Consider the following 22,092-nt stretch of genomic DNA (forward strand, 5'->3'; position numbering starts at 1 on the left):
TCGGGGCACCTTTCTGCAGATCACGAAAGGCCTTGTCAGTCACACTAAGGAATGCAGGTTATATCCTGAGGGCAATGGGAAGCCACAGAAGAGTTTAGGCAGGGAGTGACATGGCTGGCTTTCTGTCTTAAAAACATCTTTCTATTGGCAGCAGAGCAGACAGATGGCAGGGGACAAGGCAGGAAGCAGGGAGACGGGGGTACAGGAGTGATGTTGGGCCTGGATGAGGGCAAGAGCAGTGGGGAGAGAAGCCTCAGCACACCTCTGGCGTGCAGTCAGCTCTCTCAAGACACGCAGCCATTCAGCATGTCCCTCTATCCAGAACTCCAGGACACAACTTTAGAGTTCTACTAAACCCTCTTGTTTAGTTTGTCTCTTGATTCTAATCTGTTGAGGTCCTCCTGGCTCCTGGTTCTGACATCTAATGTATTCCTAGCATGCAGGCGCTGATAAGCAGGCTGCTTAGGTTTTCATTTCTGAGCAGCGACTGTAAAAAATAGTGCTGAACAGGATAGGGGCGAGGGAGGAGTCTCCTGGTCCAACATGAGAGGCCCCATGACCACGGTGAAACTGATATCTTTAGATGCTGTCACATAAGCTGCAAATCAAATCCAGTATCCTCTTGAGGCCACCCCACATTTCACCTTCTCAGTCACAGTGCAGTGCTGTCAGACGATTTGCTAACACGAAAGAGACCATGTCCAGAGCATCCACTTGTCTGCCAGTCTGGTCCCTTGTCACAAAGCAAATGAGGTCAGTATGGCAAGACCTGTTTTGGGGAACTCTTGCTGCCTTCCTGCCAATCCCACTTGCCTTGTGCTCACCCAGTGATCCAAAGGACTGTCCTATGGTGGCTCCCAACCCTATCAGAGGTTAGTCTCCAAAGCTAGAGAGCAAGGAAAAAATCACCTCTAAACTCCCCTAAGTCACCTGAAGGGAACAGGATCATGGTTTTGGGTGCACAGTCCTGAAAAGTACTTTTTCTGTACAACAAGTTGAAAACCATTAAGTTAGATGAAAAGAAGGGAAAAACAGGAAGTCCCCACGCAGGTTCTGCAGTATTTAAATCATTCTGCCTAAACTTAAGATCTTGGCACTGAGTTGAGGATGGGGAGTGCTCCTGCTTGCCTGTAGGATTTCCTCCATCCTGCTTTAAAACGATGCCTCCCTAGCCATGATACACATTGGGAGGTGTGTTAGCATAGTGTTAGGATTAAGCGAGATGGTGTGCGTAAAAGTACCTACCATGCAACCCAGCACATGGCAGAGGCTCAAGGAATGCTTGCTGGAGTCAAAACTCAATTTTGCTTGACCAGCCCCACATCAGCCTCCTCTTTGAAAAGCTGTAGAGAGGAATTTGCCATTGGCCTCCTCTGACATGTTTCCTGTTGTGCCCTACTACCCTCGGGGCACTGGTGCTGGTACACAAGGATTCTACCTGCGCCCTTTGGGAAGGTGAGTGGGAGTAGGGCATTGCTCTTCTCTACTCCATCTCCACGAGTAGACAGAGAGAACAGTGACCTGGGGACAGGAGGGCTGGTTCCCAGGCCCAGCTCTGCCACTAGTACCCGAGTGACTTTGAGAATCTAAACCTCTCTGGCCTCAGTTCCGCCTCTGACAAGGCGAGGGGAAGCGGCTGGACAAGAGTACATCTAAGGTTCCTCCCAGCTCTGAAATGCTACAGTTCCAGCCCCTGTTCCCCTGTGAGGAAGCCCTGCGGCAGGACGTTAGACTAACACCTGGCAGCCTAATACAGAAGCACGGCCTTCAATACAAACCAAACCAGAGGAAACAGAGTAAAAGCCCAGGATATCATATAAGTCTAACACCAACTTTTTGATGCCCCCTTGTGTCCAAATCAAGCAAAGGCCAGTGGGCTGTCATGCTCTATAAGCAAACCACCAGATCCTGAGAACAACTGGGTAACTGAATAACGATCTCTCCCCTTTCTAATTCAATGGAAGACCAGTGATCAATTTCATGACAAGATATATGCTAACAGAATGTAAACAGGAAAACGGACTTGCTTAAAACCTAAGATGGACAGCTCTCCTTTGACATCCCTGAGGGATGTGTTTTCAAAAGCAGGCTCAGGGTACCCAGGACACTGAGGGAATTTCCCATAATAAGGACACTGAGGAGGGAGGTGGGGATTCCATCACTCGCAGGAGACACCAGCCGACTTCCCACCGGTACCGGCCCCATCTGAGCAGGTGTGAGGGCAGGGGATTGAGGACTTCAAGAGACAGGAGGGGTGTGTCCAGGTCCGAGGAGCAAAGTGCTGGAGGAGGGAGTCTCGACAACACAATTAGGCTTTGTCTTCTTTGAGCCAAAGCAGAGGTTGCAAACTGGTGGCCCACTGGGAAGGGAGGTGTTATGTGACCTTCCAGGTATTTTACACAATTTCATTAGTTCACAACACAAAACAGATCTAGGGATTTCATACAGAATCCTGAATTTTGGCCTTCTCTCAAAAAACCAGAGCATTCTGGTGGCCAAACGCCTACATGGCGAGAGTGAGGTGGAGCTGAGTGGAGGTGGCCTCTTTTAAGGGTCACGTGTTCTCCACTGCCCACCCCTCTCTGCTGCTCCCCAACACTGAGGCTGGCTGTCAGCTGTCACCCATCAACTCACTCCGGGGGGCTGCTTTTCTTCAGCAGTTACCTAGATGGAGGGCCGTGCGTCAAGAAAGCAGGAGAGAGAGCAGTGGAAGTGAAGAACATTCTTACTTGTTTAGCATGCAACAAGGTGCTCCTGCGCTGAGACACACTCACCAACTTTACTCTTTCCTGACCTGCAGGGTCCCTGTAGGCACTTAATTTCTTATTCTACTTTTAAGAATGTCAAAAACATCATCCGTGTACCACATGCTGCCTTTCCCTGGCAGATGTGTCAATCACTAGTGGTCGGGGGAACTAAAAGCAGCTCTCCAGGGAGGAGGACTTCAAAGGAGCCCCAAAGGAGACAGCGAAACTGTGTGGGCAGGAAGGGCTGCCACTGCCATTTGCTGGTGGCTGGCTATGTGGCCATGTGCTGTCCTGGGATCCCATGACTGTCCTACACTGCACAACGTGCTAATGGAAGCATGGCTAGAGTGTGATAAAAGGTCCAAGGAGCAAGCACGGGCAAATAAACCAAGCCAAGCCTCTCCTGGGAATGAGGACTTGGGTTCAGTCACCAACTCCAGCACTGGCAAGACTAGCACAAATGGAGCAGGCTGTGCACTGCACAAGCCCAGGGGAGGGTGTGCACACACAATGCACACATCACAGGTACATACATTTATTACGACAGTGTTCCAGCACGTTGTAGTCAGGGTCTTGTTCCAACAAAATCTAAACATTATGACACTTTTCTGCCATCCGGAGGTAAAGTGTTCTGAGGACAGATCCCTATTTCTAATTCACATGAAGTCGCCACACAGTGGTAACCCTGGACACTGGCTTTGCTAAGGCGGGCCACTTCCTTTTTATCTGATGAGTGTGTGTCTAGAGACCTTCTAGCTCAGCCATAAATGCATTTCCCAGTAAGGCTCAGTCAACTTCCCGCCCACACTCCAGCCTCCGCATTCACAGCTGGCAGTCTGGGCAAAATGCCTGCCAGGACAAATGGAGCTTGCACAGGCATGAGGACGTCTACACGTGGCAGCTCCTGTCCTCATTTCAGAGAGGCACCAAGTGTGTGAGGCTCTAGCCCGGGCCCCAGGGGGAGAAGGAAGAGAAATATTGCGCTGCGGGTCTCTGGCCCTGAGGAATGTTTAATCAAGCAGCTCGCAGAGCGGGATGCAGGACAAGCTGTCCCTTTTCCTGCTCCCAGAGCCTTGATTTCAGCGTCCTTAGATCAAGGAGTGACAAGAAGGTTTGCAGAGCCCAGCTCCTTGTGACAGGCTTCTCACCTCCAGCATCCGGGACCGTCGGATGGTAATGTGAGTGACATGAGGGGAGGCCGAGCTGGTTTCCACAAGGCCCAGTTTCTCCTTCTCCTTGGTAACCATGTTTCGGAACAGGAGAACTCTCTGAAACGAGCAAAGGGGAGACCAGAAACAGGGTCAACAACTCTTAATTCCCTAAAACACACTGTGCAAAATTATTGAAACTTAAGTCACGGGAGAGGCAACCAGAACAGGACACTCGAATATGTGCTATAGGTGAGAACCGATTCGGGGGCTTGGGGGAACAGTAGACACTCCCCAAAAAAACTCTTGGGAATTAGAAATAGAGCTGAATACATGCCAAGGAAGCAAGGTTCCAGAAAGAGTGGTCTGGCAGCAGCTAGAGTCTAGCTAAGAATAGTCTAGGAGAAAAAGCATCCTCCTCATTCAGTCAATAATCCACCGTAAAAACCCGGCAGCAAGACAAGTTACAGAGACTGCTTTACAGAGTCGTGCCTGCTTCAAAGGAAATCGATATTATGAATTTAAAAAACAGAAACATTTCAAAGATAATTTTTTCACTTGTAAGAAATTTTTAAAATGATCCTACAGAATAAGGGTCCCTGACCTTTCTCTGCCTCCTCTGTGCCCTCAAGCACACCCTAGTCCCACTAGTAATGTTTCTTAATTATTGTCTGAAGACAACCCTCTCCCCATTTGAAAGACTCTGATGAGCCCCTTTAGGAGGGCATGACCCTCTGCCCCATCCTAGGTTTGAGAATCACTGCCATAACAACACTCAAATAATGTCCGTTGAATGAACAAAGAAATCCAACTCAGCTGTTTTTTTAAAGAATGGGAGCCTCCTGCATAGTCAAGAGCTTTGTTAAATACAAATAAGTACAGTCATAACAATAACAATAGCAATGAGGGTTAACTATATACGAGGGGAGACTAGTGCATTTTCGTTTGATCATTTTTATTAACCCTGTGAAGTAAATACAGTTGTAACAGAAAAAGCAATTGCCAACATCCTCCCAAGAAGAAGGAAGGATGGATTCAGTGGAGGGGCTATTGTTTGGTGAAGCAGCTCAGTGTGGCTGGTTCATGAGTCTAGAAACAAGGACTGAAGTGCTCTGAATGGTATCAAAAGATCGTGGGGATGCAGGGCAGTGGGGGAGGGTGAGAGCAGCCCGAGAAACAACCCAGGAGGCCATGGTGCAGGTGAAGGGCGCCCTTGCCTCTCCCTTCTAGGGCGGGGGAACCGGCGGGGGAACCGGAGACTTTCACAAACAAGTATTTAACTTGTACGGGCCACGTGGCACGACTGCTTCCAGCGACCCCAGATCTTCAGCATGATCACCTGAACAAGGGGTGTCATTTTATGAAACACCATGCAGAAGATGAGCTTCACATCTAGGTTAATCCAGTATGGGGCAGAGACAGCATACACAGAAGCAAAACTGGGAAGGTGACCACGAGAATGCTGGTCTCTCAGGAATCAAGGAAAGGCTGGATGGGGCTCTGGATTTCCATGGGATGTGGAAGAAGGTTTGGGGCAATCTTAACCAGCTCTCAAGAGGTGGGAAGACCTCAGCGACCACGGTGGACATCTGGGTAAGGATCATTATTCCCATTTTGCCGTTGAAGAAACTGACTCATCCAAGGTCACACAGCTGGTAGGCAGGGGGGCCAGATTCAAACTCAGAGCCCATGCATAAACTACCACACCACACAGCCCCTGCCCACCCCACAGGGTGCTAGCCCTTCTAGGCCAAAAGAAGAGGGAGAGACCTTAAGTCCAGTCAGGAGATGAATTGCACATAAGTGAGCAAAAGCAACATAAGAGAGTGCAGAGAATGAAGTGCTGTTTGTGAACCAGGTAGAGCCGAGGCTTTAAAAAATGCTCAGCAAAGCGAGAAAGGCACTATAAGCCACCCACTGGAGTGAGATCAAGAACGAGAGAGAGGTCCAGCATTTAGGGCACGTGGCACACTGGCAAGAGATGAAAGAGAGAAAGCAGGGCTGGAGAGGGCCTATCACCTCCCGTGTGCTCCGGTAAGAGTGTGTCAGCAGGAGAGGGGAGAACGCACCCCATCAGAGGGGAGTGAAACCCAACACAGGAGACAGTGTGAGTGCCCTCGCCGCTCTGACACTCTCCCAGACCTGCTGGTGCCATCACAGGGAGCAGGACAGGCCAGGAGATGAGGAAGGGCCCAAGGGAGGGGAAAAAAGATTTTATGAGCCAAGGACAAAAAGCTCAGATGGCAACCTTAAGCACAATTCCCAAAACAAAATAAATGGTGAAGACTAGAAGACAGCCTGGACTCACAAGTCATGCTAACTAATCTCAGGGGTTCCCAAGCGTGCTTGACCAAGGCATCCCTAATGGCTCAGTAATTATTTTCATAGCACTCCTAGGTCAAAAGAAATACTTAACAGTTTCATTACTAGGCAGTCTGAGTCTTAACAATTTAAGTATTTATGTGCTAAGAACTTAGAACTGTATTTAGAAATACACATACACTGAAATAAAGAATATTTTAACTTCATTATTAAAATCCAGCTTAGCAAATATGACATCATTGAAAAGCACACTGAAACTGAACTTGAGCTAGGATTTCACATAGTGTCCAACAGATTTCACTGTGTTCCCCTCAAACACCTAAAATATTCCCGTGGGAACCAGGGGGCCCCAGCATGGTTCGTGAACTGCAGATACAGAGTGGAGATCCCAGACTGTACGCTAGGGAAGACCACGGCCCAGGGTTGAATTCACAGACACGTAGGTCCGGGACGAAGGGCTGCATCTCAAGTCAGACTCCAGCATACTGGACCAGGCCCAGCAGATGAAGGGCCGCAAACACTGTAACGAGGAATGGCTGGAGAAGGGAAGGATGCTACCCTTGGACACAGAGGACTCAGAAGGAAACAAGAGTTGTCTGCAGATCTCAGAAGATTAGAGATTCTACTTTCAGTGGCTGTTCAAGGACCAGAGGGTAGAAATTACAGAGAAGTAGATTGGCTTAAGACAAGGAAGAACGTTCCATCATTGGGAAGAGTAAAGCAACAGAGTGGCCTGCTTTGCAAAGCTGTGCATTTTCTCTCTGAGGCGAGGTCAGGGACCCTGTTGAGGGGCTGCCTCACGGAGGGCACGTCTGACTAAGTCAGCTCCACGGGGTCCCTCATTTCTGAGAGGTTCTGCTGTCAGGAGCAGTAAGAATTTAAACAGCCCCATCCGTTTGTGAATCACTGCTCGAAGGTAAAGAGTGGCAACCTAAGTATTAACGTCAAGGTCAAAACAACATCCGAGAGCCGTGAGCAGTAGGTATCTCTGAAGAGTGAGATTTGATTTACAAAGATGTGACATATGCACTTTTCTGAAAACGTCTATTCTGTCAAAAAAGAAAAAAGGAAAGGAAAAAAGGGCACATCTAGACCTGTAAGAGCCTCTTTTGAAGGAGCGCAGTATTGTTCTGGCATCCAACAGACACGTCTGGGGTGCGCATGCACAGAGGGACGTGAGCAGTGCTTTCTCTCAGCTCCTGGACGCTCCTGCCACAGCGCCTGAGCCCTCCCAAGTCTCTCATGTCCCTGGGGTCTGTGACACCACACTGCTGGTTTTCTTCCTCTGATGACTCCTCCCTTGTGCTGGCCCTTTAAAGGCCCTGTCCTGCAGGGCTATGGCCTCAGTCCCTTGTCCTCTCACTCCATCTGGCTCCCTGAGCACCTCGTCCATGGCCAGGAAGGCGGTTAGGAGATTTAGGTACTGTCCACATGTAAAGTCTATCTCCAGGCGACCCTCTCTCCTGAGCTCCAGACCCAAGTGTCCAACGGCCTCGAGGAGTCACAGACACCTCACATGCTGCCTGCTCAAAGCTGACCGCACCAGCACTTCAGACCTACTCTTGCCTGTGCTCCCACTCAGCAGACGGCTCTGCCAAGCACCCTGGCACCCAAGCCAGAAAGCTGAGCATCACCCGAATTCCTCCCTTCCTTCTCCAGTAAACGTCATCATTCTCCAAGGCCTGTAGGTGCTACTCCTTCAAAGCCTCTTCACTTTATCATGTCTCTACCCCGTGGCCTCACCCGAGTCCAGGGCAGATAGCTCCAACACCTCCGCCTCTAGCCAGTCCTCCACACCACAGCCAGAAGGAACTTTCTAAAGCAGAGCTCTGACCCGCTGTCTCCAAAACTGAAAACTCTCCAATGGCTTTGGACAAAATCTAAGCTCCTCCCCTTAGTTTACCAGGCCCTTCTTGTCCCAACTCCTACAAACCATCCAGCTACTTGACTCCCTCCTTTGTATTCCCTCCAGTCAGACTGCAGCTCTGGCTCTCTCACCCCAGACCTTTAAACACTGTCCACTTCTGCCTATGGGGCCTTCTCCTGACCCCTGCTCCTCATTCCCAGCTGGGTTAGGTTCCCTTGTCTGGGTTCCCACAGCACCCGTCCCTGTGGCATCCATCCCACTCTGCCTGAATTGCCAGTTCATATTGTCCGCAATCTCTGTACCCCCAGTACTTAGCCTAACGCCTAAGAGAGTAAGACCCAATCACCATGCGCATTTGCTGAACGAATGGTCTCATTTATTTATTTCCAATGGTTATAACAAAGACGGAGAGTCAGGAAACATATGGTGGAAGAGAAAGACGCAGCAGGAGCCCAGTCCCGAGCACAACTCACGTTTTTGTGAGGAATGACGTGAGGGATGTACTGCAGGATCAGCTGTGCCCGCTTTCGGTCCTTGTCGAGTTCTTGGAAGAGCACACTAGGTTTGAGATCCCTTAAAAAGAAAGACACGCGTTTGGGATAACTAAAACAAGAAAACCGTTCTCCAGTGCTGGGTAGCAAACTAGAGCCTGCTGCCTGTTTGTGTAAATAAGGTTTCACTGGAACACAACCACGCTCATTCATTATGTATGGACGATGGCTGCTTTCACGCTACACCGGCACAGCTGAGCAGTCACAACAGATTGTCTGGTCTGCAAAGCCTAAAATATTTACTGTCTGGCCCTTTACAGAAAAAGTTTGCCAGTCCCTGCTGTAGTGCCACAACTTTAAGGGTTGCCTAACAGTTGACAAGCCATTGATAAAAAAACACAGACATCATCTTATGCTTACTTGTTACAAGAGGATTTCCCAACCCACCCCCCAAAAACCTGGCTGTAGTTTTTATTCTGCTAATTCTGCTGATAAAAACTGCCATTTAACTATCATAACCTGTTGCTCAGTTCAGATGAAAGAACTTTTCTTCCCAGTTTGGGTAAGAAACATTTGCTAAATGTGATCTGGCCTTGTTACCACTAATGAGCTGTAATCATCTTCAGTGTCAGCTCGTCTTATGAGAAGCGGCGGCTGGATGACCTGTCCTCACAGGTGCTTTACAGCAGCAGCCCTCCTGATGCAGATGGAGGAGGAAGGAGAGAGACAAACTCCCCTCTGCCCCAGAACACGAGTGCAGAGCACCTGGGCAGCTCTGCTGCCGGAGCGTGACAGAGGGGACCTGGCTTCCTCACATCCCTTTTCCCCCTCCTGGTCCTCACTTTCGCAGCCAGTGGTCGTCGGGGGCGAAGCGCCGCCGGCAGTCCCGCTCATACAGCACCATCAGCCAGCCGTGGACAGACTGGAAGAGCTCCAAGGTCTCGCCCTTGGCATTCTCTGCGGGGCAAACAGGAGAGTCACTCACGGAGCTGATCAGAACCAGGGGAGTTCGGAGGACAGCCTCTTGTCTCCTCCCATCATCATCATCAAGTCTCACCAAGGTCTTCACTTCCTTCACTCCGGATTTTACATGCAACTGATGGAATTAAAAGGCACCCTGGGTATGTTCCAAGTGTCTGCAGGACCTGAGTATCGCTTAGGACAGAATCACTCCTGTTGTCTCCCATTAGTGTGTCATCCAAAGGACCTTTTAATCTAAGGAGCTTTGTCCTGAACAATTGGAAACACTTCAGGAAGTGAACTCTAATTTGAAGTGTGACCTGGCACATGCTTTATTTTCATGGAAATCAACTCAAAGAATCACAAGGAGATTCAGGGCAAAAACTAATCATCAGTAATAATCCTTCACACATACATGTAAATCCTGAAGGATGCCTGGGAGATTAAGATTCCCATAACCACACTACTATCTCAGGAAGTCAGAGAGAGAGAGTGAAGAAATAAATCTTCCAATTACATGAATAAATGTGCATTTTTGATTAACTCTGATAGACAACAAAGCTAAGAACCAGTTGATGTCACAGACCGTGGTGTCCCTACGTGCAGCATCAATTACATGATGGCTGACATCGTCACCTTACCTACGATTCCATCCCAGATCATCTTAAACACAAAGGAATTCAGAAAAGAGGAGATGGTGATCAGCTCTTCCAGTTTGAATGAAATTTGTTCTTCATAAACTTCAATGTCATCAAGGATCCTAAATCAGACAGAAAATTATTCACAATTTCCCACTGAGAAAAAGGGAAAAAAATGAGATCTGTATCTCTTACTAGACAAAAATAAGGTTAAATAAGCTCTTTTAGATAAAATTTACAGATAAAATGACATGATTTCCAGGATATGCTTCAAAATAACCTGGGAGAGGAGAGCCGGTGGGAGTATAGATGAAGCAAAAATGGCTATGAGTTGACAACTGTTGAAGCTGGGATGGGCACATAAGCGGTCATTATACTATTCTCTCCACTTTCTACTTATTTGAAATTGTCCATAGTAAAAAGCTAAAAAACACAATTGAGGAAGGAAAAAATAATAAGCTCGACCCTGTATTTTTCCTATTCCTAAGGCTCTGGCTGAGAGACTTTCTTAATTCATGCCTGAACATCAGGGAATCTTGATTGAGAGTCTCTGTCTACTGAGGAAAGCTGTGGAATCTTATTCTGCACCTACAACAGACACTAGTGCCACTTAGTAGGTACTGAGAAGTATTTATGAGTGAATGAATAAATGTCTGAAAGAATATATGAATAAATGAGCCATTTAAGATACAGTTCTATCTGAAAACTTCTTAAAACTGCTCCATCCACTTGAGAACATGACTCATTCTTGGATCACTCTTGACCCAGCAATGCAGGGTGTCTTCACCAGCAGCTACAGACCTCTGCTCTTGCCTCCAACTGCTCACTGAGGCCCTCCTTCCATGATTCTTACCCAGTCGGCCACCCACAATGTCCCTGATCCCCTCCTGCCAACGTCCTCTAGCCTGAACCTAACACTGCCTGAGGTCCACTCTCAACCTCTTCGGAAAAAGTAGAATTAAAAGGATACCAAATATGCAAGCAGATGCATAAGCTTAAAGAACAAAGGAACTGAATGGGACTAACATTTGTTCATTTCTCACTCTGTGCCAGGCACTGTACTAAGTACTTGACATTCCTTTTCTCATTTACTCTCTATCAGATTGGTAATATTACCTCCACTCTACTAATGAGGAAACTGAGGTTCAGAGAGGTTAAGCAACTTGCCCAGGGTCAGCGCGATAGTACTAATAATAGCTGACACGTAGTGAGCTCTTCCTGCAGGCCAGGGAGTGCTAAGCACTTTCTGCACCTCGTCTCTTCTAATCTTAAGAAACAAGGTGCTAAGAGGTAGGTGCCATTGTTATTCCCATCTACAAACGAGGAAACTAAGGCTCAGAGAGGTGGAGCCTCTTGCCTTCCTGCCCAGAGTGTCTCAGTAAGTGGCTGAGCCAGGTTTTGCACCCTGGCTCCCTGGCTCTGGAATTTTCCAGTAAACTACCTAGCACAGTGAGTAAATGGCCAAGGAGATTTGAACCCAGCTCCAGGAGACCCTAAAGCTTACACTCAGTGGTACTGACCTCGCTCCCCTGAAAGAATGGGAAATAACAACTGCTGAAGCCCTACTATATGCCACCCACTTTGTCACTGTTTTCCAGTCTAATGCTTCTAATGACCCTGCCCCACAGGTCCAAACGTTTGTAGTAATCACATCAGCAACTGCTTCCTCACTGACACTGTAATTTGGTCTCTCCACATTCTAGGAAAAGAACTCGGCCCCGCAAGTCAACCTACGTGATGAGGTGCCGGGAACAGCCACAGAACAGCATCAGCATGGCCAAGAGCTGCTTAGACTCTTCAGTGTCATTGTTGAGGCATTCCAAGAAGAGCTTTAACCCTCCGTGGGGCCCCAGCTCACAGATAAATGCCCACAGTTTGGGCAGCAGGTCATCAAGGTAAGTGAGACCTGGAAAAGGACAGAGAAACCCAAGCTTCAGGTAGGGGCTCCATCTGGTCCATTATTTCTCCTATCCACTAAGAAAACAAAACACTGAAACCTATTAGTGAACATTTAATGTGTGTGAAAGAAGGTGTAATTACTAAGAAAATCATCCTGACCGTGAGAATAACAATGATAATAACAGCTAACATTTAATGGGTGCTTACTATGTGCCAGATACCACTCTAAGTACTTGGCATGCATCATCTCTTTTCCACCTCGTGAAACTCAATGTTACCTCCATTTTATAAGGGAGGAAACAAGTACACAGAGGTTGAGTAATTGGCCCAAAACCACACAGCCAGTAAAATGTTACAGCCAAGACTAAGCCCACGTCTGTCTGACTCAGCACTTCTGCGTCAAATCAGGGATCAGCAAACTTTTTCTGAAAAGGGCCAGGGAATCAATATTTTTAGGCTTTGTGGGCCTGACACACTGTCACAACCACTCAATGCTACCACTGTAGCACAAAAGCAGCCATAGATACATGAATGGACGTGGCTGTGTTCCAACAAAACTGTTTACAAAAGTAAGTGGTGGGCCGGATTTGGCCCATGGCCGTAGTTCGCCAACCCCTGCTTGAAACCCTTTCGCAGTCTCCCCTACATTCAGCAAAGCCTTCCTCTCAGCTACTTCTATTATTCTATCTCTGTTAACAATGGGAAAGCAATGAATGACCACAGCAGAGATAATCAGAAGTGTTACACAAAAATTTAACCCTGAGTGAAGCAGGGGGCATGTGAAGTTGGCGTCCTGATGGCAACAAGGCCTCAGACACACAGGCTATACCACTGCTCCATTTGAAGTCTGTTAATACACCGCTGACTTAGAAAGCTTGGCTCTGAAGTTCCACGTGTCACTTAATATACAGTAAGATGTGTTCCTCAAGTTATTCCTTAGAAAAGGCGGAGTCAGTCACCTTACATTTGAGTCTTTATAACACCTCTCACTTTACAGGCACTCTGAATTACTGCATTTTGCACACAGAACTATGTGAGGAAGCTCTATGAGCCTGGAGCAGGGCGGGGGACACTCGATCAGTGCCGCCCAGGGATGCTCAGAGGGCGAGCTCAAGGCACTGGAAAGGAGGCGAAGAAATGGAACATCCATTTAGTTTATTCCTAAAGCTTTGACCTCACATTCTCAAGGGCAGGAGGATGTGGCCATAAAATGCAGAAATCTCACAATTTAAAAATAGGTTAAAAAAGAAACAGTAAGCAGTAAGCCTTTGGAGATCACAAATATACTCCTATAGGATAAAAGAAGAAAAGTAATTGCCCTCACGTAATGCGAACGGGCACTCGTGGTGTGGACGAAAACACACGTATAGCATCAAACGCCGATTCCACAAGGGCCGCAGCCTGAGCAACTGAGAGTGACGTGAAGATGCCACGCACTGGAAAGCTGCGTCAGAGCAGGAGCTCATGGCTACAGGGCTGTCACACGCATGTGACGAGCCTCAACAAGGACGCTTTGTAAATTGTGAGAGTAGAAAAACAGCAGTATTTTTAAAACAAGCATGTTATTTTCTATAATCTGGGTATCACTAAACTAACAGACTGAATGTTACACACACACTTTAGACTAGTTTACCTTCCTAAAAGCATACATTTTCAAGTTAAGCAAAAAGCTTCTTTTTGGATCCTCTCATTGGGACAATGTGGGATGCTTAAATTTATGGTCATTTAAAAAAGTTGGACATAGTCCATCACTGCAGAACCATCACAGTCAGTATGCTTCCCAAACCCACACATTGGGTGCTGGGGCACCCAAGCTTGGTCTGGGCCCCTTCTCTTCTCCTTCTGTCCTCTCCTTAGGGAGCCTACCTGAGGCCCAATGCTTTACACACCAACCCTTTCCCCAGGTCCCCACAATGTACACTCAAATGCCCGCTTGGCATCTCTGCTGTAGGCCCAGCAGGCCCCGTACATGGACCACAGCCAAAACAGAACTCTCAATGCCCCACAAGGCCCAGCCCCAGATGGTCAGACCCAGCTCAGCAAATGGCACCACCATCTACACAGTTGATCGACCCAGAAAGCTGGCATCACCTTTGGAACCTTTAGTCCTCACTCCCTCAAATCCAATATACCACTAAGACCTGAACCCTCTCTAAAACACATCAGAATCCTCCTGCTTCCCCCTCCACTGCAGCAGCCCAGTGGTTCTCACCCAGGGACGATTTGGCCCCCTGGGAGCATCCGGCAATGTTGGGAGACATGTATGGTTGTCACACTGGGGGAGGAGGGGAGGGAGGCACTACTGGCATCAATGGTTAGGGGCTAGACACTGCTAAACATTCTACAAGCTTCCACAACAAAGAATTATCTGGCCCAAAATGTCAACAGTGCTGAGGCTGAGAAACCCTGCTCCACTCCAAGCCAACACTGTGTCTCATTATTTCCACTGTCATAGCGCCCAGCACTACATCAAATATATTTTCCCCTTGCTTATTATTGGTCTCCCCGCTGCTAGAATATAAACCCTTGAGAACACAGACCTTGGCTATCTTACTCACCTCTGTATGCTCAGTGCCTGGCACACATAGGTGTCCTATAAATATCTGAAGATGAATAAATAAGTGTGGAAGAGAGAAGCAGCATCAATTTGATTTAAAAAAATGCAACAGAGAAGTTCTTACTCCGTTATATAGTAAACAGCTTCGTGGATTACGTAATACTAATTCATACTAACTCCTGCGCTACAACTTAAAAGCCCCTCATGCCCAGTTCTGTGCTCACAGAGGGGACTTTGTTCCTTGCTCAGCTAAAAAGGAAAATGTTGGGCATATCCATGCGATGAGATATTATGCAGCCAATAAAAATAAGGTTTTGGAAGAACTTTTGACATGATGAAATGCTTTTAAAGTGATTAATGAAAAGAGAAAGATAAAACTGTGTATTTCCTTCTCTATACATACATGCACACGTACATATGTATCACATTCAGGCACAGGCGGTTACGTCTGAACTGTGGGACTAGGCGTGGTTCAAGTCTTCTTTTTCAGCTTCCTTGTCTTTACTAGTTTTCCATGTAGAAAAAAACGGTAACTTTTTAAAAGCAAATGGTACTTCAAAATGAAAATAAGAGCCCAGCCACAGGAATGAACTGGAAGTGTTAGGATTGAAGTTAGCTTGAGCTATTTAACTGAGGTATACCAATCTCTAAGAAGAATAGCTCAAAAATACCTTCATTCATATCTATTTTCTCAGTCAAGGAAGCCAGAAAAATAAACTTTCTTTAAGAAGAATTATCTGCCAAATGTGAGAGACGGAAGAAGACGCCTCAGGCCGCCAACCTGTGAGAATCTGCAGCCGGATCTGGGTTAGCGTTGTCAGCGAGGTCTGGTAGAGGACGCAGATGTTGCAAACCTTCTGCACCTCCGCAGAGTCAACGCGTTTACCCCCGACAGGCCTGAGAATATTCCGAACGGATGCAGACTTCTGAAATGCACGCTTTAGGAGATCTGGCACGGAGAGAAGAAGGAACGTGTGAGCAGAAGTTCAGCCATCTGCCAAATTCCACCATGTGAAGGGAAGAGCACTTCCATAAAGCTCCTCATTTACAGTCAGAGCCAGACAGGGGGCTGCTGCTTTGATTTAAGTAATCTCTTTAAGACAAATTAGAAAAGCATTAACAAGAGGTTTTCAGATGAAACCCACTGACCTCTTCCGAATATCAGAAAAGTCCTGAGAACAAGCCAGGCATATTCGATTCTTGCAGGGGATTCTTTTACCGCATCACTCACCTTCAGAACCCACAAAGGTAAAATTCTGAGAACTGTATTAGGGGAAGAAGGACCAAGGCGGGGGCCTGGCTGATTCCCAATTTTCTGTGCTTTTAGGCGGAAGTGGGGCATCAACTTCAAGTCCTGATAATCATTTTGGGTTGATGCAATTTTAGTTTCAAACCTCCCCATTCATACCCTGCTGAAGTGACACGGAGCCCGTGCTCGCTGACAGCTACAAGAGGAGCTTTGCAACATGCCCAACGGCAGAAGAAAACCCACCTGGACCTGGAAATCTGTAGCATCGCCTTAACTTTCATCAGAGAAAGCAATAAGAAACCTTTCCGTGGAACCCATTTCTGACCCTGCAATGGGGGCACTGCTGGGGTGGCAACCTGGTCAGTGATAGCCCAGTGCCCCCTTTATAAGGAGCCCCACATGGAGGATTTCTTTTAAGATTAGGAACTGAGAAAAGCTCTACTTCCCCTAAGAAATGGGTCTTCTTCCTGTTAATGAGAAGGAAGGAAGGGTTCACAAATCCCTTTTCACTTTGGCTGCTAGAAATTCAGAGCCAAATGGAAGTTCAGAGATAACCATGGTGGTCCTCAGGGAACATCTATCTGTGGACATTCTTCCCCACACGCGACCTTGATTTTGCTCAACTATTTCTATTTCCTTGGTCCCTGTCTTCTATTCCTAAGGATTTTCTGTCACCATTTTGCTAAGCAGTCTCAAATTCCTTGTGGGAGAAGTCAGAGCACCAAACGAACAGAGGGGGCCAGATGCCCAGGGACGATCAGGAGCTGCACTCCAGCCAAGCAGAGCCATGGGGCCCGGCCTGCTCCAGCCACTCACTCTTCACAGGAAGCACGTTCTGCGGGGAGGCCGGCTGCCCATGGGCTGGCTCCTGGCTCTCCAGCAGCTTCTTGCTCAGGATGTCACTGAAGAAGATCCGGATCAGAGGCACCCCCCACAGGAACTGCAGCTGTTTGGTGATCAAGGGCATTGACTCGTTAAGCCTAGGAGAGAGCAGGAGACCAGGCGTGTCAGTTCCACCTGATGGATGGCCGCGGAAAGGCCACTCCGCTCCCTAAGGGGCCTTCCACTTGGAGGGGTAGCTAGGGTCTGCCACTCAATACGGTAAATAAGATAAAAAGAAAAAAAAATGAGGTCCACAAACTGCCGCTGAGGCCTGGATGTGTAAGGCAGTGACCTCTTTATCTTCTCTGTTGCTCCACCCAGACTTCCTGTGCTGCCAACACCATCACTGCTCTCCCCAGGTCCCCAGGCTCCAAACATCACAGTCATCTCCCAGGCATCTCTATCTGTTCTTCACCCTAATTCCATTCTGTTTACCCCCATCGACAAAAGCCATCTCCTTCACGGCTAGCTTGCAGGCCTGCCCACAAATGTCACTGACTCACTAGCCTCCTGAGCCTCCTCGTCTTCAAGTGCTCCTTTTTCCACTCTACACTGCACCCCAGCATCAGAATCACACCCTGAAATGCGCTCTCATCCCCTCCCTGCTCGAGACCCTATAATGGCTCTCAGCTGTTCTCCAGCATCACAGTGGTAACAGCCACCACCACTGAGTGTGGGCCAGGCCTGCGGCAGGCTCTCACATGCATCACCTCATTCAATGCTTTGAATCAACCCTAGCAGAGGGACTGTGAAAATTACCCCCATATTTCAGATGAGGAAAGCGAGGTGAAGCGACCTGCTCAAGGGCCCTCAGAGAAGAGGAGTGGAGCTCAGGCCAGGCCATTCACCACTGTGCTATCCACCCCACCCTGCTCCCACAACATCCCTCCTGACTCCCCAACACAAACACCCATTCTCTTCAGGCTGGGAAGGCACACTGGGTGGAAGGAGGTCATCCGCCAACAATCAGTCTTTTTAACTGGATGTCACTCAGTTATGAGGAAAAGGGAGGAAATCCAGTGATTTCCCTCCCTGGCCCCGACTTTTCTAGCTCAGGGGTACCTGCCAGGGACCCCAGGCCACAAGCAGATATCTAACAAGAAAGCAGCTGGCCATCACAGCTGCCTCAGCTCCCAAGACCCACTTCATCTCAGCCCAGGGTACACATTTTTAAATTTGTGAGGAGCCCTACTTAATCCCTACCTTCTAGCCTAGTGTTTTTTAATATTTTTGAGTTCTTAACCAAAAATTTTAAAATTTATATTCCACCTCTTGAAAAGGATCTGGGGTAACTTTCATTCTCTTTGAATCACATGTCTTATTTTAGTTACCTCCAAAATATGGCAATCTAGGCAATCAATAAAAGCAATATTGAAGAAAAAAAGATAATATTGATAAAGTTGCATAATTTACTAAATGAAAAGAACAAAATATAATAGAATAGAATCTCATTTTTGTGAAAAAATTATTGATATTTATAGGCAGGAGAAAGACTGAAAGGATGTTTGCCCAGGTTGTCTTTGGGTACTAGCGTTATGGGATGGTTTTTATTTTCTTTTGGTCTTCAGTATATTTTATACAATGAATATATATAACCTCACACTAAGAAACAAAATAACAGAAGCTGGAAGGGAGAAAGCAGGAAGAAGGGTGAGGCAGTGGGAGAGACAGAGCTTTGCCTCCGGGACTCACCCATAGTCCACGGATTGGGAGAACCAGCCCAGGACAGGGTGCCAGTGGGTCAGGTTGGATTTCTTCTGGGACACATACTTCTGACAGTAGCACAGCATCTGGGTGAGCAAACTCACAAACCCGTCTGTCTCCTCCTCTAACACTCGGGGGCTGAGGGAGCCCAAGTGCAGGAGGTTGCCTACAAAGAGACAAGGCTGAGTGCAATGGGCTCAGACGGACACACTTCATCACCTCCCAGCCTGCTCTCTCCCAGTGGCTCAGGCAGCCACGTCTACGTGCAGGAAGAAATTCCATGTAGAGGGGCTCCTGCCAGTGCTGGGGCTGCAGTGTGGTGCAGGCTAAGAAATAGGCTGACCCGGCTTCAAATCCTGGCTCTGCCAAGATGAGCTGTGTGACCCTCAACCCACCTCTCAATTCTGTTTCCTCTTCTGTAAGATTAGAATAATGGTCCCCACTCCTGGCATGAGGATCATATGTGATAACATGTAAGATGTCCGGCACACAGAGACATATGATATTAGTTAGTATAACATTTTAATATTGCACTAAGATTTTAAAATCAAGGGTCAACATAAGAATCGACCTTTTGAAAAACATCTGAATGCCCTGGGAAATCACTGTTATTCAGTGTTTACCAAAGTTATTTAATATGCCTTCTGTGAGGACTCTTGCATAAACCCCCTTAACATTTAGCCCCAAGAGGGGGCCAGCCCCATGGCCGAGTGGTTAAGTTCATGTGCTCCACTTCGGCTGCCCAGGGTTTCGCCAGTTCGGATGCTGGGTGCAGACATGGCACCACTCATCAAGCCGTGCTGAGGCGGCGTCCCACATGCCACAACTAGAAGGACCCACAACTAAAAATACACAACTATGTACTGGGGGGCTTTGGGGGGGAAAAAGGAAAAATAAAATCTTAAAAAAAAAATTTAGCCCCAAGAATTCTTTTCTACATAAGACAAATTTCTTCTAATTAGGCAATGAGAATTATGTACCTCTGCTGTTTTCAAAGGCTTCTATCCATAAACCCTTTCTTCATCTACAATGAAAACATTGTAAAACAGATGATGCAGCCCTGATCTAAGCCCCACCCAACTGCATGTGCCCTCTCTTCTCTCTGGAGATGAGATTATCCAGGCAGCTCACCACGTTTTCATTATTCCTCTGCTGCCTGGAAGCAAGTGTCACACTCACTCACAGTCACTCAACCAGTCTGTCAGGCTGACATATTTCCCACGTGATGTTCAAGTTTACATGTCTATTTTAACTGGCTATCTGACCACATGTCTTTTATTGTAAGCACTTCCAATTGTTACTAAAAACAGCTTGTGCTCTCCAGAAGGGTGAAAACCAAAACACTTGGGCTTTTCCTGACGCCCAAAGTACAATGAAATTCCAGCCAGATACTCACCCATTAGACAAAGCGTATGGCATCCTTCTAAACTTTCACATACGTCACAGCATCGGTCTTCATCTCTTAAAAATGTGATGAATTTACGAAGCATGTCATGAGATTCTAAAACAGTGAGGCGCTGCAAACAATTGCAGACTGTTAAAGCGGAAGCTGACAGGAAGAATTTCCCTCCAGAGCACGAAATTGACCACCTGCAGATCATCCCCTAGTTGCCAAGTGTGCTACGAATCACCAAGAAGAAAACGAACAAAGATGAGGACCTGCTTCTTTGGGCTACTAACCTGAGGGTGCCTACAGTGGTTACTGATCTGGAAGAAATATCAGAAGAGGTGGACACGAACAGAGAAAACAGTTTACTTTCTAAGAAGGGCAAAAATGGAATCGGGGGAATGCCCGGAGCCCACTTACCTCAGGGGTCACTGTGCTGAGATGAGTCACGAGAGCAGGCACAGACATGATGTGGATGAGGAATGGCCGAATCAGATTGTCTGAAAATTCTGCAGCAATCACAGGGCTAGACACAGACAGATCACCTTATTCAGAGAGGCCTGCATGTGAAGCTGGAACAAGAGAACAGCCCTACCCACGCCCCAGATCCCCGGACACTATGCTTCTGAGGACTTCTTGGAAAACTAACAGCTGAAAATGGGGCCATCCACCAGGGAACGGCTGAATCAATGACAGTACAGTCATATGATGCAGCTATGAAAAATCAGTTTTGAAGTTTTACTGACATGAGAAAATGCTCATGCTATAATAAACTTTAAAAAAATGCAGAAGAGGAGGGCGGGGGTAGTGACTGGGAGGGAGGAAAAAGGGGCTTCTGGAATGCTGGTACTGCTGTTCTATTTCTCAGCTGGGGTGGTGCTCTACAGACGTGTTCACTACATGATAACCCACCAATAACTCACACTTCAAATCAGCAATTTATTTTAAATATATGTTATGATGTTAAGATTTAAATACATACGCATCCACACATAAATATATACAAATGAAAAAATATATACACAAAATATATTTAAAAATGTTAACAATGTATCTCTGGGTTGTAGAGTGATGAGAAACATTTTCTCTTCCTTATAGTCTTCTATTTTACCTAGGTTTTTTTTACAGTAAGCAGGTATTACTTTTATAATCAGAAAAAGAGATAAACACTAAAATAAGACAATGACCCCTACCTCACACCATATGCAAAAATTAACTCAAAATGGATCACAGACCTAAACGCTAGTTTTATAACTGAAAGTATAAAAGTCTTAGAAGAAAACACAGGAGTAAGTCTTTGTGACCTTGGGTTAGGCAATGATTTTTTAGATATAACACCAAAATCACAATTAAAATTTAAAACTTTTGGGCCTCAAAAGACACCATCAAGAAAGTGAAAAAATGAGCCACAAAATGAGAGGAAATATGCAAATTATGTATCTGATAAGGGACTTTTATTCAAAACATATAAACAACTCATACAACTCAACAATAAAAGACAACTCAATTCAAAAATGAGAAGAATCTAAATAGATATTTCTCCAAAGAAAGATACACAAATGGTTAATAAGCACATAAAGAGAGGGTTGACATCATTAGCCATCAGGGAACTGCAAATCAAAATGACAGTGAGATGACCTCATACCCTTTAAGACGGCTATGATAAAAAGAGAAGAGAAGAGTGGGCAGTGCTGCTGGTGAAGGCTGCCCCAGCAGGTGACTCAGGAAAGGGAGTGGCAGGAAGCTGCTACCAGGAAAACCTGCTTGTGCCTAGGTGAATGGCTCATTCAGTACAACTCTGTGCAGCTCCTCTCAAAGCACGGAACGAAAGTATAACTGTTACTAGAGAGTTCGTTCCACTTCTGTAACTACTTATAGCATAACTGGTTAAATCCTGCTTCTCTGTTACGACATATGCTAGAGACATCTAGAGCTGTGCTGTTTAATACAGCAGCCACTGCCACGTGTGGCTCCTGAGCACTTAGAATGTGGCTAGTCCAAATTCAGATATGCGAGAAGTGTAAAATATACGCCAGTTTTTGAAGACTGAGTATGAAAAGAGAAATTAATAAACTACTTAATTTTAATTAAGATAAATAATTTAAAAATATTGATTACATGTAAAAATGATAATACTTTGGATATATAGGTTTAAATAAAATATATCATTAAACTTAATTTCCCCTTTCTTTGGACTTTAATGTGGTTTTCATTCTATTTCTATTGGACAATGCTGCTCCA

The 22,092-nt window shown here is 46.6% G+C and overlaps 1 protein-coding gene across 2 annotated transcripts in view; it reads right to left on the reverse strand.

Moving 5' to 3' along the window:
• The window catches only part of UBE3B (ubiquitin protein ligase E3B), a 50,053-nt gene that overhangs the window by 15,625 nt on the left and 12,336 nt on the right, over positions 1-22,092 (reverse strand). For both annotated transcript variants that reach the window (XM_046640053.1, XM_046640054.1), the window contains 10 exons: positions 20,272-20,377; positions 19,861-19,981; positions 18,453-18,630; positions 16,695-16,858; positions 15,411-15,578; positions 11,908-12,079; positions 10,177-10,295; positions 9,418-9,532; positions 8,558-8,657; positions 3,896-4,015 (listed from right to left, as the gene is read on the reverse strand). In XM_046640053.1, coding sequence (XP_046496009.1) covers positions 3,896-4,015; positions 8,558-8,657; positions 9,418-9,532; positions 10,177-10,295; positions 11,908-12,079; positions 15,411-15,578; positions 16,695-16,858; positions 18,453-18,630; positions 19,861-19,981; positions 20,272-20,377 — 1,363 coding nt within the window. The remainder of the gene's footprint in view (positions 1-3,895; positions 4,016-8,557; positions 8,658-9,417; positions 9,533-10,176; positions 10,296-11,907; positions 12,080-15,410; positions 15,579-16,694; positions 16,859-18,452; positions 18,631-19,860; positions 19,982-20,271; positions 20,378-22,092) is intronic.

This window comes from Equus quagga, chromosome 15, assembly GCF_021613505.1.
Source record: "Equus quagga isolate Etosha38 chromosome 15, UCLA_HA_Equagga_1.0, whole genome shotgun sequence".
In the NCBI taxonomy this organism is placed as follows: Eukaryota; Metazoa; Chordata; class Mammalia; order Perissodactyla; family Equidae; genus Equus; species Equus quagga.